The following is a 12,436-nucleotide window of genomic DNA, read 5'->3' as shown; positions in this document are numbered from 1 at the left end:
AGACAGCCTCCTGCTCTCGAGACCCCAGGGTCTCAGGGAAAGTCAGGCCCAAACTGGAAACTCCTTCTTTTTGTTTTTCATCACTGTGATGCTCCGAGGGAAATGCTTTCTGCTCGGGGGAGCACAGCACGTGGGGAGTGCGTATCCCCAACAGGTAGCACCACTGAGATAGAAGAAAACACACAAACTCTTACCCCCAATTCCAGCACATGCCAGTTTGCCCTCATACCACCACAAAGGCAGCTCAAGAGCTGCCCCACAGCCCCGAAGACTCTCTCCCTTTCGGGGAAGGGCAGGGTTCTGCCTGCCGAGGGAACACCATCAGAGAAGAGGACCAAGGCGCACGGGGGCTGCCGGGCTCTGGGGCGGGCGCTGCGCGCTTACCTGGGAGAAGTTGAGCCCATTGAGCGGATGACACTGCTCCTCCACGCGCTCCACGGCCCCAGTGCTCTTCTTCATCTTCTCCGCCCGCTGGGCCAGGTAGAGGTCAAGCACAGGCACGCCCCGGGAGCGCACGTCGGTCTCCGTGAGCGAGTTCACCATGAGCATCACCCACACCGGCCTCTTGCGCTCCCAGTTGCCCGCGATGGCGTTGAATAGATAGTCGGCGTAGAGCCCCTTGCCCCGCTGCGCGGGCGTCATCCACGACGGCATCATCAGCTTCACGTAGTCCAGGTGGCGCTTCAGGCGCCAGTAGAGCTCACGGGGCAGCACGTCCTGCAGGTTCTCCCCGTGCGGCAGCAGCTGGCAGCTGGCCAGCGCCGAGATGGTGTAGGGGTCTGTCAAGTCCAGCTCAAAGTAGACACGGGCGCTGGCCTGGAAGGCCGCCTTGGAGTTGTCCGGGATGAAGTCCCAGACGCGGGTGTAGGGGACGTGGATGGTGCCAAACAGGTAGGCCGGCGGGTCGCGCCGAATAGTCCACAGGAAGGAGTTCAGGTCCCTCTGCTGCAGGGGGACAGGTAAAGGAAGGCAGTGAGGCTGAAGGCAGCAGAATTAAGCCAAGGTTAGAACAGAGGGGGCAGGTGGAGCTGGGGATGGAAGGCAGAGGGCTACATGGGGCCACGGGAAGAAGCAAGGGCTTTGGAAGCTGAAAGACCCGTATCTTAGCTGTACGATCTTAAGCACACTGTTTCACTTCCCACAGACTCAGTTTCCCCATCTGTAAAATGGGAGCTGAAAGCAGCCACCCCAGGGATTGTTGGGAGAATGAAAAGACACAATCTACGTAAATAAGCCCGAAGAACAGTGCCAGGCACAGAGGGAGGAGGCAGTGAAGGAAGCTCTCATTATGACTGGCTCTCACTGTGAGTGCCAAGGACCGCCACACCACCTGCGAATATTCGTGCTTGGCCAAGCCAAACCTTCACCGGTGGTGTTTCATGGGGAGGGTGGCAAGAGGGGGACCAAGAGTCCTGCTCTGGCAAGAAAGGAGGAAGTCATATAACTTTTAAATCCAACCATTAGAAGATACATGCCAAGAGCACTTTGAAAGCAGAACACCTATTAAAAATAGCACACCTATTTAAACAGCTACTTCCCATTCAGCAGGGCGGATACAATTTTCTTTTTGGAGGGCAGGTCTGGGGTGTCAGCTACTCTCCTCCACCAGCTGAAACCACAGATGAGAAAGTGCTTTAAAACCTGCAGGCTAAATAAAGTCTCAAGGCCCTGATTTGGGAGGGAAAGATTTCACAGAATTAGTCCCAAGAAATGTACATGCTTTCTGGGCTCCTCCCCTCCAAAGGTGTACCTGGTCTCCAAGTCCAATTCTCTGCCATCACCTAAGCTCTGAAGAGGGATGTGTGTGTCTGTGTAGAGGTGAAGGAGGGGCAGGAAGACATGGCTCATTTCTCCAGATCCAGTTTAGGTCCAGGGGTTAAGGGGCATGAGAAAGGGACTATCGTTTCTCTCAGGCATTTTCAATCCAGAATACCCCCTGGACTGTCCACTGCCATCCACCGTCTGCAAGCTTTCGGTCAACTCATAAAATTCTTCTGCCTGATTCTAGCACAAATGAGAAGTATCTGTCAGGGAGGGCAAAGGGAACAGTACCTTACTTTACTGACAACCCAAAATTGTAAATCCCAGCATACTGGAGAGAGACGAGCTCTGAGCACCCTGCTTGTCGCGGAGCTCCCTGTTTCTGAGCAAGTCACGACACTGGAGGTGCACCTTGCCCAAGGTCAACTAAGAGCGCAGCCAGTGAGGACCCTACACAAACTTTTCCTGGTCCCTGGCCTCCAATTCAGAGTTATTTTCCATGCGTTAATTTACACTTTGAGGGAGAGAGACTGAGGGCAATCAAGGGATTCCTGAGTTTGGAAGAAAAATGAGGAGAACTAGTAATTACTCAACCCCCCAAGGAAACATTAGGCCAGCATGTCCTGGCACTTCCCTTCCTCTCCTCTGGAATCTTCCTCCTTTTTGTGAAATCGGGGCACTTGGGAGAGTGGGTGCTGGGGCCTGGGCTGGAGAGGGAGAAAGTTTGCCTTAGGTCAAGGGTGGGGACCAGGGGGGAGAGGGAAGCCTGCAAGGGGTCTGAGCGTGTAAGAATGAGAGGAAGGGGCAGAGAAGAGAAGGGCAAGGAATGGTAGAAACAGTCAGAAATGAGAAGAGAGGAACCAGAGGGTAAGGACAGGCTAAAAGTAAGAAAGAGGGGAGTCAAAAAGGGCACAGAGAGGAAAGGTCCAAGCAGGACCGAAAGTCGAGGAGAGCCCGAGAGCGTCAGCGTTTGGAGAAGGAGCTGGAGAAGGAGCGCCCCAACTCGCCTCCCCGGACGGAGCTGGAGCCCCGGCGGCAGAAGCCAGGGAAGGGCGCCCGAGGCTGCGCCCGGCGGGCGGAGGTGGAGCGGGTGGGCCGAGGTGGGTGCGGAAGGTAGGACCCCCCAAACCATCGTCCCCGCAGGGCTGGAGTGGCCGGCCGGGAGAGTGGCCGGGCGGGCGCTCGCTCACCGATCCGGGCGGCCGGCACTGTCCTGCGTCCGGGGGCTGCGGGCGGGCGCGGGCGGTGGCGAGGAGGGCGGCGAGCAACGGCCCCGCCAGGGCGGCGTGCATCCTGCCGGGGCCCGCGGGGCGCGGGGGACCCTTCTGGGCGGCGCCCCTCAGCTGGGCGGGCAGCCCCCGGCTGGGCACGGAGGTTCCTCTGGAGCGCGGGGCTCCAGACACGGGATGCCGGGAGCCCTCTGGGGCGTGGCTGGATGTCCCTGCCGGACCTGGGGGGTCCCTCTGGGGCGGGGCTCCGTCTGTTGCAAGAGGGGGATCCTCTGGGGCGGGGCCCTTTGGCCGGGACGCGCAGCCGGGTTGGCCGAGCCCCGGGGTTGTGAGAGCGCGCGGGGTTGCCGAGGCGCGCGGAGGTCCCGGAGCTGCGTCGCGGTCCAGGGGCGCGCGGGGTTCTCGGGGTAGTACCGGGACGGCGGGCGCGCGGGGTCGCGGGGTTATGCTGGGGACCCGGGGCGCGCAACGGTCCCAGGGGTGCGCGGCGCTCCAGGGGGCGCGCGGGGGGACAAGTGCGGCGGCGGGCGCGGCGGGGTCGGGGGTCGGGTCTGGGGCGCCCGGTGGCCCCCGAGCGGGGCTCAGAGGGGCGGCGGGCGGCCGCGCGGCCGTTGCCCGGGCTCCGCCATGCTGCTCCGCGGCCGGGAGGGAGGGAGAGAGGAGGGCGGGAGAGCGGCGCGGAGCCGGGCCGAGCGGGGGGCTGGGGCCGCCGGGGCGGGGGGAGGGGAGGACCCGGCGCGGGGGGCGGGGGGCCGGGGCCGCGCCGGGCCGGGCCGCAGGGAGTCGGGGAGAGCTCCGCGCCCGGGCGCGGCGAGGCGGGGTCTGATGGGCATGGCAGGCGCTCGCTCGCTCCTCTCCTGCTCCCTAGCTCGCTCCCTCACACGCGGGCGGAGGGAGGCGAAGCCCGCAGCAGCCACTTCCCAACTTTCCAAACTTCCCAGCGCAACTTTTTCCTCTCCTCCCCTGCCCGCGCCTCCTCCTCCCCCTTCCCCTTCCCCTTCCCCTCTCCAGCTCCCCGCGGGCCGCAGCTTCAGCGCGCGGCCGCCAGAGGGCGACCGGGCCAAGGCCCGAAGGGCCAACTTTAATCCGGCTGCGCGTTGGATGCGGACTGGCCCGGCAGCGACAAATGTGGGGAGAAGGACCAGACAGGTCCTGGAGGAGTGAACAGCGAGAGAGGAGAAAGGCAGGCGTGGACAAGCGCTGGAAGGCAGCACTCAAAAGAAACCCAGGGAAGCTGGTATTTACAACTTTTTATCAAGTCCCTGTTCCCAACGCCGGCATGCGGTTTAGTAGGTGTTCTGCAGACACTAGGTGCATTGAAACAAAACAACAAAATAATCTTCCTCAGAATTCCTTGAGACTTACCATTTAAATAATCTATTTCTTTGGACCACACAGGATCCTGGTGAGGGGTCCTGGAAGGGCAAGGATTCATATCCCAGTTCCTTAGACCATAAGAATTGAAAGAGCCCTTAAAACCAGCTTCCTTCTGTTCTGGAGAGGCAAGTGAAACTTACAGAAGACCAAGAGGCAAGATCCAAGCTTCTGGACCGTTTCCCGCCAATGGGGAAACTGAGTCATGGGCACCACCGCTTACTTGTGTTGCGAAGAGTTCACTGACTCTTCCTATACTGATGTTAGAGACTGAAGGATGAACGAGGTAGGATTGTTAGAGCCCACAGCCCACAGAGGCGGGTAGACGGGGACAAACATGCAAAGAGGTGATTCAAATATAGACGATGAGTGCCAGGAGAGACGGAAGCACAGAGAAATGGGAACAGAGAGGAAAGTCTCCTCACACAGCCCTGGGGCCCAGGGAAGACTCCCAGGAGTGACCCTGAAGGATAAGTCAGGGGCAGCTGAGGAAAGGGGCAGCTGCCCGGGCGGAGAGGTGAGAGGGTGCGGGTGCCTGCAGGGTTCTGCTAGCAGGTAGGCATGGCTGGAGCAGAAACCCAGCAGCAGGAGCTGAAGTTGTGTCTTCTGGACTGGCTGGAGTGTTTGTACTTTATAGGTACTAGGTGATGGGGAATCGTTGCAAGATTTGAAGTAGAGGGTGGCTGGAGCCTTTTAGGAGCCCTGGATTGGAGGGGGCAAGCTGGAAGCAGAGACCAGTGGGGAGATGGACGGTCAGTGGAGAGGTCCCGGACTCCCAGGTCTCCCAACCCTCCCATTCAAGTCTTCAGGCAGCAGACGGAGCAACTGGAGAATGGCCACTGGAGAAGCTGGGCAAGGATGACCAGCTGGGCTGCAGGGGCTGAAAGGCTTCCAGAGCCTGCAACCTGGGTCTTTGAGGGGAACACGGAAGGAAAGGAGAGGATACCAGAGACTTTCAGGCTGACCCTGAGATTGCCATTTCTGCAGGTCAGAAATAATGACTGTGCGCAGTTTCATCTGGTTCCACCTGCTGGGTGTCCGCGCCACCTCGACTCTTTGCTATGCACACTTCTGGTGACAGATGCAGATCAGGCCAGTGGGCCCAGATGGTGCAAGAGGACAGTGCGGCTCCGTGCTTCCAACACACAGCGCTCTGAGAACTGCAGCTGTGACCAAAGAGAAGTCCTTTAAAGAGCCTCCACTCCTCAAGGCTCCAAAACTCCCTACAGAGCCACCACTCCCCATGATGAGGACGAGGTGAAAAGCTTGGGAGGTGGGAGGAGAATTTAACTCCACTGAGAGGGAGTGTAATGGTCTTCATGGGGAACTAGAACATAAGGGAGACAGCGGGTAAGAAAGGACCTGATCAAATTAAAAACGAATCCATATAATTAAAGTGATGGTGCACGTGACTATGTGTATGATTTTTAAAATGTTCCAGGCCTTTGTTCCTGAAGTTATAAATGTTTCATCGACTAAATTTCACAAGTGCCAGCTATGACTTCCTCCTCCATGGTCCTTTCCTATGGCTGTGTGACCAGTGTCCAAACAGTTAACCTCTCTGTGCCTCTCTTGCTTCATCCAGCTTCCTGTCCTCACTATTTTTCTGAGTCAATGTGTGCAATAATCCTTTAGAATCTCCACCGGTATGGTTACTGATATTGTTAATGAGATGCAAGAACAAACAGGTTTTTCCACTCATGGGTACATAATACCCAAGAGAACCGAAAGCATCCGTCCACACAAAAACTTGTACACAGATGTTGATAGAAGCACTATTCAGAATAGCTAAAGGGGACAGCCAACCCAAACGTCCAGCAGCTGATGAATGGATATATAAAATGTGGTATATTCATATGATGGAATACTATTTGGCCATGAAAAATAATGAAGTGCTGATACATGCCACAATATGGCTCAATCTTGAAAAGATTATGCTAAATAAAAGAAGCCAGTTACAAAAGGACATATATAATATGATTCCATTTATAGGAAATGTCAAGAATAGGCAAACGTAGAGAGGCAGACAGGCGGTCAGTGGTTGCTTAGGGCCAGGAGGCATGGAGAGATGGGGGACCGTGGCTAAAGGGGATTGCATTTTTTGGGTAATAATGAAAATATTCTAAAATTGATTGTGGTGATGGTTGCACAACTCTGTGACTATACTAAAAAAACATTAAATCGTATAGTTTAAATGGATGAATTGTATGGTGTGTGAATTATATTTCCATAAAGTTGTTACCCCCAAAAAAGAACAAACATGTTTGAGGCCCCTGGAGAGGGTGCTCCCCAAGAACAAGGGTTTCCGTGTTTTCAAAGAATTTTTTCTCCCACCTAGTATTATATCGAGAGCAGCCCCGGACGAGCAGTCTTAAAGTCCTAGAGATTCCCCGTGCTTCTGCTAACAGCTTCCTGAGCGGCTTCTGGTAGTTCAGCTGTCCTGGCTGGACCTCAGTTGCCCTGTCATCAGATGAACAGCTCAGGGAGCAGATACCCTTAAGGTCTTCTGCCCTCAACACTACAGTCCAGAGTTCCATGGCCTCCGCCTGCCCAGGGGCCTGTAGGCAGGATGGGAAGGGGCACAGGGCTCAGGAGGCAGGTGGTGGACTCAGATGCCTGTCTCCTCTCCCGGATCACATCCGGCCCACTTTCCTTTTACTGCATTTTAATTAAGTTGTTCAATCAGACGGGTACCAGGAATCTGTAGGCCGTAACAGCCGGGACAGGAACAGAAGCCTTGTTGCGGAACTAAACCAACAAAGTCTGCCTCTTGGGCGGATCCAGGAGCCCTGGTTCTGCCGAAGGGCATCTCTCAGGCAGGGAGATGAGGGGCTCCCCTGCTATGCTGGACCAAAGGAGAAGCTTTGCTCTGGGCCTGAAGGCTGCCTTCTCGACCGGCCATAGCCTGGGCTGTGGGCCACACTGGTATTTTCCAGTGGACCTGGCCTGGCCTGACTCCCAGCTTCCACTCCTATCCCAGATGTGCCGACCTCCCACCCACGCCCAGGCTCTGTCTCCCACCCCCGCTCCCCCGGTCTTAGTGGGTTAGAAGTTAATCCTTGATGGTTGAAGGTCATGATGTCCTTGGGGGGTGGGAAAGAAGGGAAGAGGATTCTAGGACCATGCAGAAGTCAGTAGTGCTTAACACAGTCTAGAGTGATGGAGAGAACCAGAAAAAAAGGCATCTGCTGAGATGATTCCTAAAAGGACATTCCCTTACAAGAGTGGGAAAACACACACGCCATCATAGAAGTACAACAGAGGATTAGGCTTGCCATACAAGATGGTATTTGTTAAAAACAGAAAGTTCTACTAGATCCAGCCCAATGGGGGAGGAGGACACAGAGGAATCAGCCCAGGAGTCTGTCCTCAGGGAGCTTGCCACCCAGAGACTGAGACAGAGGGTGCTTTGGGAAACAGATGGGGGGTGGGGGAGAGCAGCAACCTTAGGAGAGAAGAAAGTGGGGCTTAGGAGAGAGAAGGTCAGCAAAGGTCTTTGCCAAGAAGGTGACGTTTGAGTTGGTCTCTAGGGATGAGCAGGACTTGGACAGGGAGTGTGAGGAAAGGAAGGTCGCTTCAGACAGTGGGAACAGTATGTGCAAAGGCAGGGAGTTGTGTTTGGCCTACTGGGAGCTCTGTAAACAATGATGGGGGAGCTAGAACATGAGAGCGATTGGGGAAGATCAGAAATAAGACTGCACCAAGAAGGGCCATGCATGACCCTTAGAAAGCCCTTCATCTTGCCCTTCAGAGGATATAATCGTCTTAGCTTGCTCTCCATAAATGGTGCCAATGGAGGGTGGCTGGCATATCAGTTTCCAGACGAGGCATGTTCACAGCCTGATGTGTGCAGCCATCAGTGATAGAACAGTGATATGCATTGACTCTGCCAACTCACAAATACTTATGGGGCCCCATGTGTATTGTAGTGTCTAGGCCTGAAGGAATACAGTCCTGACCTCTGCCTACTTGCAGTTATTGAACCATATTCAGGTGACTAGTTAAAATGCATTTCAGTGCCAGGTGAATCATGCTGTATCATAAAAGTCCTGGAGAAGCCAGTGAGAGCTGGACAAGGGCATTAATCCGGGAGGAGTGGGATTTGAATTTGGCTGTGCAGGAAAGTAGGATTTAAATAGGTGGAAAGAGACTTGCTTGCAATCCAGTGAAGGGGAATGATGAAAGCCAAGGGGTAGAGGTGGGTCAGGACCTAGGAAATTCTGACTGAAGAAGAGGGGTGATATTAAGAATGGGCTGGAGTGAGGCGAGGTGGCACGGGCCAGGTGTTGGCAAGTGAAGGAGGAATGGGAACTGGGGATTATCTTAGACCAATTCGGTGCCAGACCCTTCAGCTAAAGGATCTCAGCAACACTGTGGGACATATATTTTTACCCCCATTTTATTTATTTGTTTGTTTGGTTGGTTGTGCCCAGTCTTAGTTGCGGCAGGCGGACCCCTCAGTTGCGGCTCGCAGGCTCCTTAGTTGCGGCATGCACGTGGGATCTAGTTCCCTGACCAGGGATCAAACCCGGGCCCCCTACATTGGGAGCCTGGAGTCTTCTCCACTGCGCCACCAGGGACGTCCCTTTACCCCCATTTTAAAAATGAGGCAACTGAGTCTCAGAGGGGACACACGGCACACTCAAACTACACAGCTGATAATTAGAAGGCCTGGGTTGTCTAGTTCTTCCTACTAAACCACTTGGTTCCTTTAAGACACCAGTGGGAAGGTGGCGCAGGTTGTATGGGCCAGACTGGGTGCGTCCTGGGAACACACACGCGCAACCACTGGGGGACACATTCACACCGCACATGGCGCATCCTGGGCTGTCTCTCCCAGTCTAATTAGGACAGTGGGACGTTTGTCATTTAGGGAACTTTTGCCTTTCACTTTAGCCCAAGCTGTGTGAGGCTCTGTTCCTCCATTTAGGCGTTAGTAGAAGTACCGAGAGGGAAAAAAGAAATGTGATGCTTGAAACAAAATACCCCATCGAGCTGACCACTAAATAGCATTTAGACCCCAAGTATACACACAGCTGCTTTATGTAATGAAGGCTGTGGACCATGTTCTTGGATATAAAATAACAAACCACATGTAACGTTTTTCATGGCTGTGTAATTAGCACGGATCTGTGAGTGTGTGAGCCGAGCAGGCTGAGGGAAGGGGGGCTCGGACCTCTAACACAGCGAGCTGGAGGGAAGAGCATGTGCTGTTGGGCCAGGAAGATGGGAGTTTGAACCCTTGCTCCCCACTTGGTAGCCCTAAGATCTTGGGCAGCTTATTAAAACTCTGAACTTTCAATTTCATATCTGTCAATAGGAGTAAAAGTATATGCCTTATAACAAATGGCTTGGCCCTTCCTGCCCCCACAGGAACATTTGGCAAGACATTTTTGGTTATCATAATTGGGAATGTGCTACTGGCATAACACCTAAGGGCCCAGTGGGCAGAGGCCGGGATGCTCTTATGACGCACAGAACGGTTCCTACAACAAAGAATGGTCGTACCTAAAATACCAGTCGTACTGAGATTGAGAAATCCTGTCCTACAGAGTTGCTGTTTCGAGGCTATAACCATTACTAACTTTTATTGAGCATTTACTGTGTGCTCAGCACTGTTCTATCACTTTATTTAAATGTGCTGCCTCTTACCTTTTCATAGTAAATCGATGAGAGAGGTACTATCGTTAACCTCAGTTTACAGATCGGGAAACTGAGGCCCCAAACTTGCCCAAAGTCCCCCAGCCAGTCAGTGGTGGAGCCAGGTCTGAACCCAGAGGGTGTCACAAGCTGAACAGAACTCATGTGACTGCTTCAGTGCCTGGCACGTGGCAGTGATGGTAAAGTGGGTGAGAGGACTCGCTCATTTGTTAATGTGGCACATATGTTTTGAGAGTCGAATTGATGCTAAAGAATTGGTGAACAAATAGGCAGGGATCTGTCCACACAGGCCTTACTTTCTAGTTCATGAAGAAAAATAATAAAGAGGTAACCCAGACCAGTGGTAGAGAGGGTCTGGTGGATGCTAAAGAGTCTGCCAGGAGAGGATCTGGGGGAAGAGCATTCCCAGCAGAGGGACTAGCCTCGGCAAAGCCTGGAGGGAGGGACCACCTTGGTGTGTTCAGGAAACAAGAGAAAATTCCAGCAAAGCCTGCCTCTTAGGGCACAGGGGGGAAATTCTAAGAGATTGCATTGGGGAGATGGGAGGGGCCAGGTGAAGTAAGGGTTTGAAGGTCAAAGTGAGGAATTGACTTCCAGCTTTACTGAGAAGCCATAGGAGGGTTTTAAAGAAAAGTAACACAATTTGATTTACATTTTTAAAAGCTGGTGCAGACTTTGGTGTGGAGGTTGGCGAGCTGGAAAGTGAGGATTTCGAGGAGCCCAGTAAGGGCACTAGGGCAGGAATCGGGGTGAGGATGGCGGTGACTCCATCCAGGATGCTTGTAGTGAAACTGGAGGAAAGTGAGCAGATTTGGGCGGAGGACAGAGAGGGAGGAGAGGAGGTGGACATGGCCAGTTCAGGCAACTCTTTCTCGGGTTACTGTGGGAAAGAAATAGAGTGGTGTAAGAACACGGGTCAGTGGAGAGACTTAACATTACGGTCCTATAGTGTCTGTATGCCGATGTGAAGGATCCGGCAGAGAGAAAGGAGTTTATGATCCCAGAGCGAGAGCTCTGTGGAGACGCCCTTGAGAAGTACTAGAGAAAGCAAGAGGCTTGCGATCTAGAGACGATGGGGGGGGGTCATCATTGTTAGGACAGTTCAATCTGTTATTACAGGAGCTCGGGCAGCAAGTATGTGAATGTTGTAAATGAGAAAGCAGTTCTGAAATACTTATTTCTACTTTCTCAGAGAGAAACACCAGTGCCCTGACCTGGGCCACTGGTCAGCCCCAGCCCTGACCACCAGTCCAGACGGAGCTCTGGCCCATAGACTGGATATCTATTCCACACAACCATCTCCCTTTGTTCATAAGGGAGACCTTGGGAATGACCATGGATGACTCAATGTAACCCATCTTAACAGCTGAAAGGCAACCTGAAGCAAAGTTCTGCAGCACCAGGACAGATCAAAAGATGAGGGCTGCCTTCAAGACAGTATCCAGAAGGGGAGTCCCCAGGACCTGTGCGAGGAGACGGTTGTTAACAGTAGAACCATTTGTGGGGAGTGTCTTAATGGGAGGAGAGCCAAGAGGCCATCAGAATGGGTCAAAATTTGGGCTTCATTAGAATGAGAGGCCCAGACTGATATAGGATGGAGAAATACTGAGACTATCAACAAGGACTCAGCAGAGTGAAGTGTAAGTGGGTTAAGTGGGGTTATCGGTGGTTCAGCTAAATCTGGGAATGCTGGGTGCTTTTGCAGGTTTTGTCTTTTATATGCGTCCTTGTAGGACCAATGTCATTTGTGCAATTAGATTTATACATTTATATGGTAATTAAGAGTTTAGAACCTTAAGATATATGCTGTATAAGAAAAAGCTTCACAACTCTTAGCCGAATCCCTCAGACCTCAGTTTCCTCATTTGTGAGGTAAGAGCAGTAGTAATGCACAACTCACAAGATGGTGGATGTGAAAGCACTGTGTGTACTGCAAAGGGCGTGAATATTACTTTTATGATCGTTATTAATGACATTGATAAAAAGAAGCCTCAAAAATATCTCCTCTCCCTCGATAAGCATTTTCACGCTCTTCTAAGAAGTTATGAAAGAGCACAAGTCATCTGCAACACGGATGCCTTATGCAAGAGGTCATGAGCGTCCAGGGCGTGGTGGCACCCAGGGCCACTGCACCGAGCATTTGGGCAGGTCGTGCCTTGCACAAGGGCACTCTCCTGAGGAGGTAAGTGGGCAGTGAAATCCAAGGGCAAGGGGCTGCATCTCTGTTTGATTCCACAAGGCACGGTACAGGCTGGGAGTGGCTCTGATGACACCCACCTGAACACTTCCTAAACTATTTCAGCTTGCTTGGTCTTAACGTACCAAATTCAGTGATGGGGAATCAGCTGACTTTCTGCCTTCAGCTACTGACATTTTCATGATGACTTTCCAATCTGTATCTCCAGATACAG

At 53.2% G+C, this 12,436-nt stretch overlaps 1 protein-coding gene and 1 long non-coding RNA gene across 4 annotated transcripts in view; one reads left to right on the top strand and one right to left on the bottom strand.

Annotated features, from left to right (window-relative positions):
• Positions 1-3,053, bottom strand: part of TRABD2B (TraB domain containing 2B) — a 221,552-nt gene extending 218,499 nt beyond the window's left edge. The window contains exons 1-2 of the mRNA XM_060140120.1: positions 2,952-3,053; positions 385-945 (exon numbers count right to left, since the gene is read on the bottom strand). Coding sequence (XP_059996103.1) covers positions 385-945; positions 2,952-3,053 — 663 coding nt within the window. The remainder of the gene's footprint in view (positions 1-384; positions 946-2,951) is intronic.
• LOC132514802 (uncharacterized) lies at positions 2,566-11,902 on the top strand. Of its 3 annotated transcripts, none has more exons than XR_009538936.1 (4): positions 2,566-2,861; positions 4,002-4,658; positions 5,174-5,621; positions 11,218-11,902. It is a non-coding gene; the product is annotated as an uncharacterized LOC132514802 (long non-coding RNA). The 3 variants fall into 3 exon arrangements; XR_009538938.1 differs by lacking the exon at positions 11,218-11,902 and having other exon boundaries at positions 4,002-4,227; positions 4,389-4,658; positions 5,174-6,506; XR_009538937.1 differs by lacking the exon at positions 11,218-11,902 and having other exon boundaries at positions 5,174-6,506.
• The last annotated feature ends 534 nt before the right edge of the window (positions 11,903-12,436 follow it).

Source organism: Lagenorhynchus albirostris, chromosome 2 (assembly GCF_949774975.1).
Source record: "Lagenorhynchus albirostris chromosome 2, mLagAlb1.1, whole genome shotgun sequence".
Taxonomy (NCBI): Eukaryota; Metazoa; Chordata; class Mammalia; order Artiodactyla; family Delphinidae; genus Lagenorhynchus; species Lagenorhynchus albirostris.
This window is presented reverse-complemented; position numbering and strand designations above follow the sequence as displayed.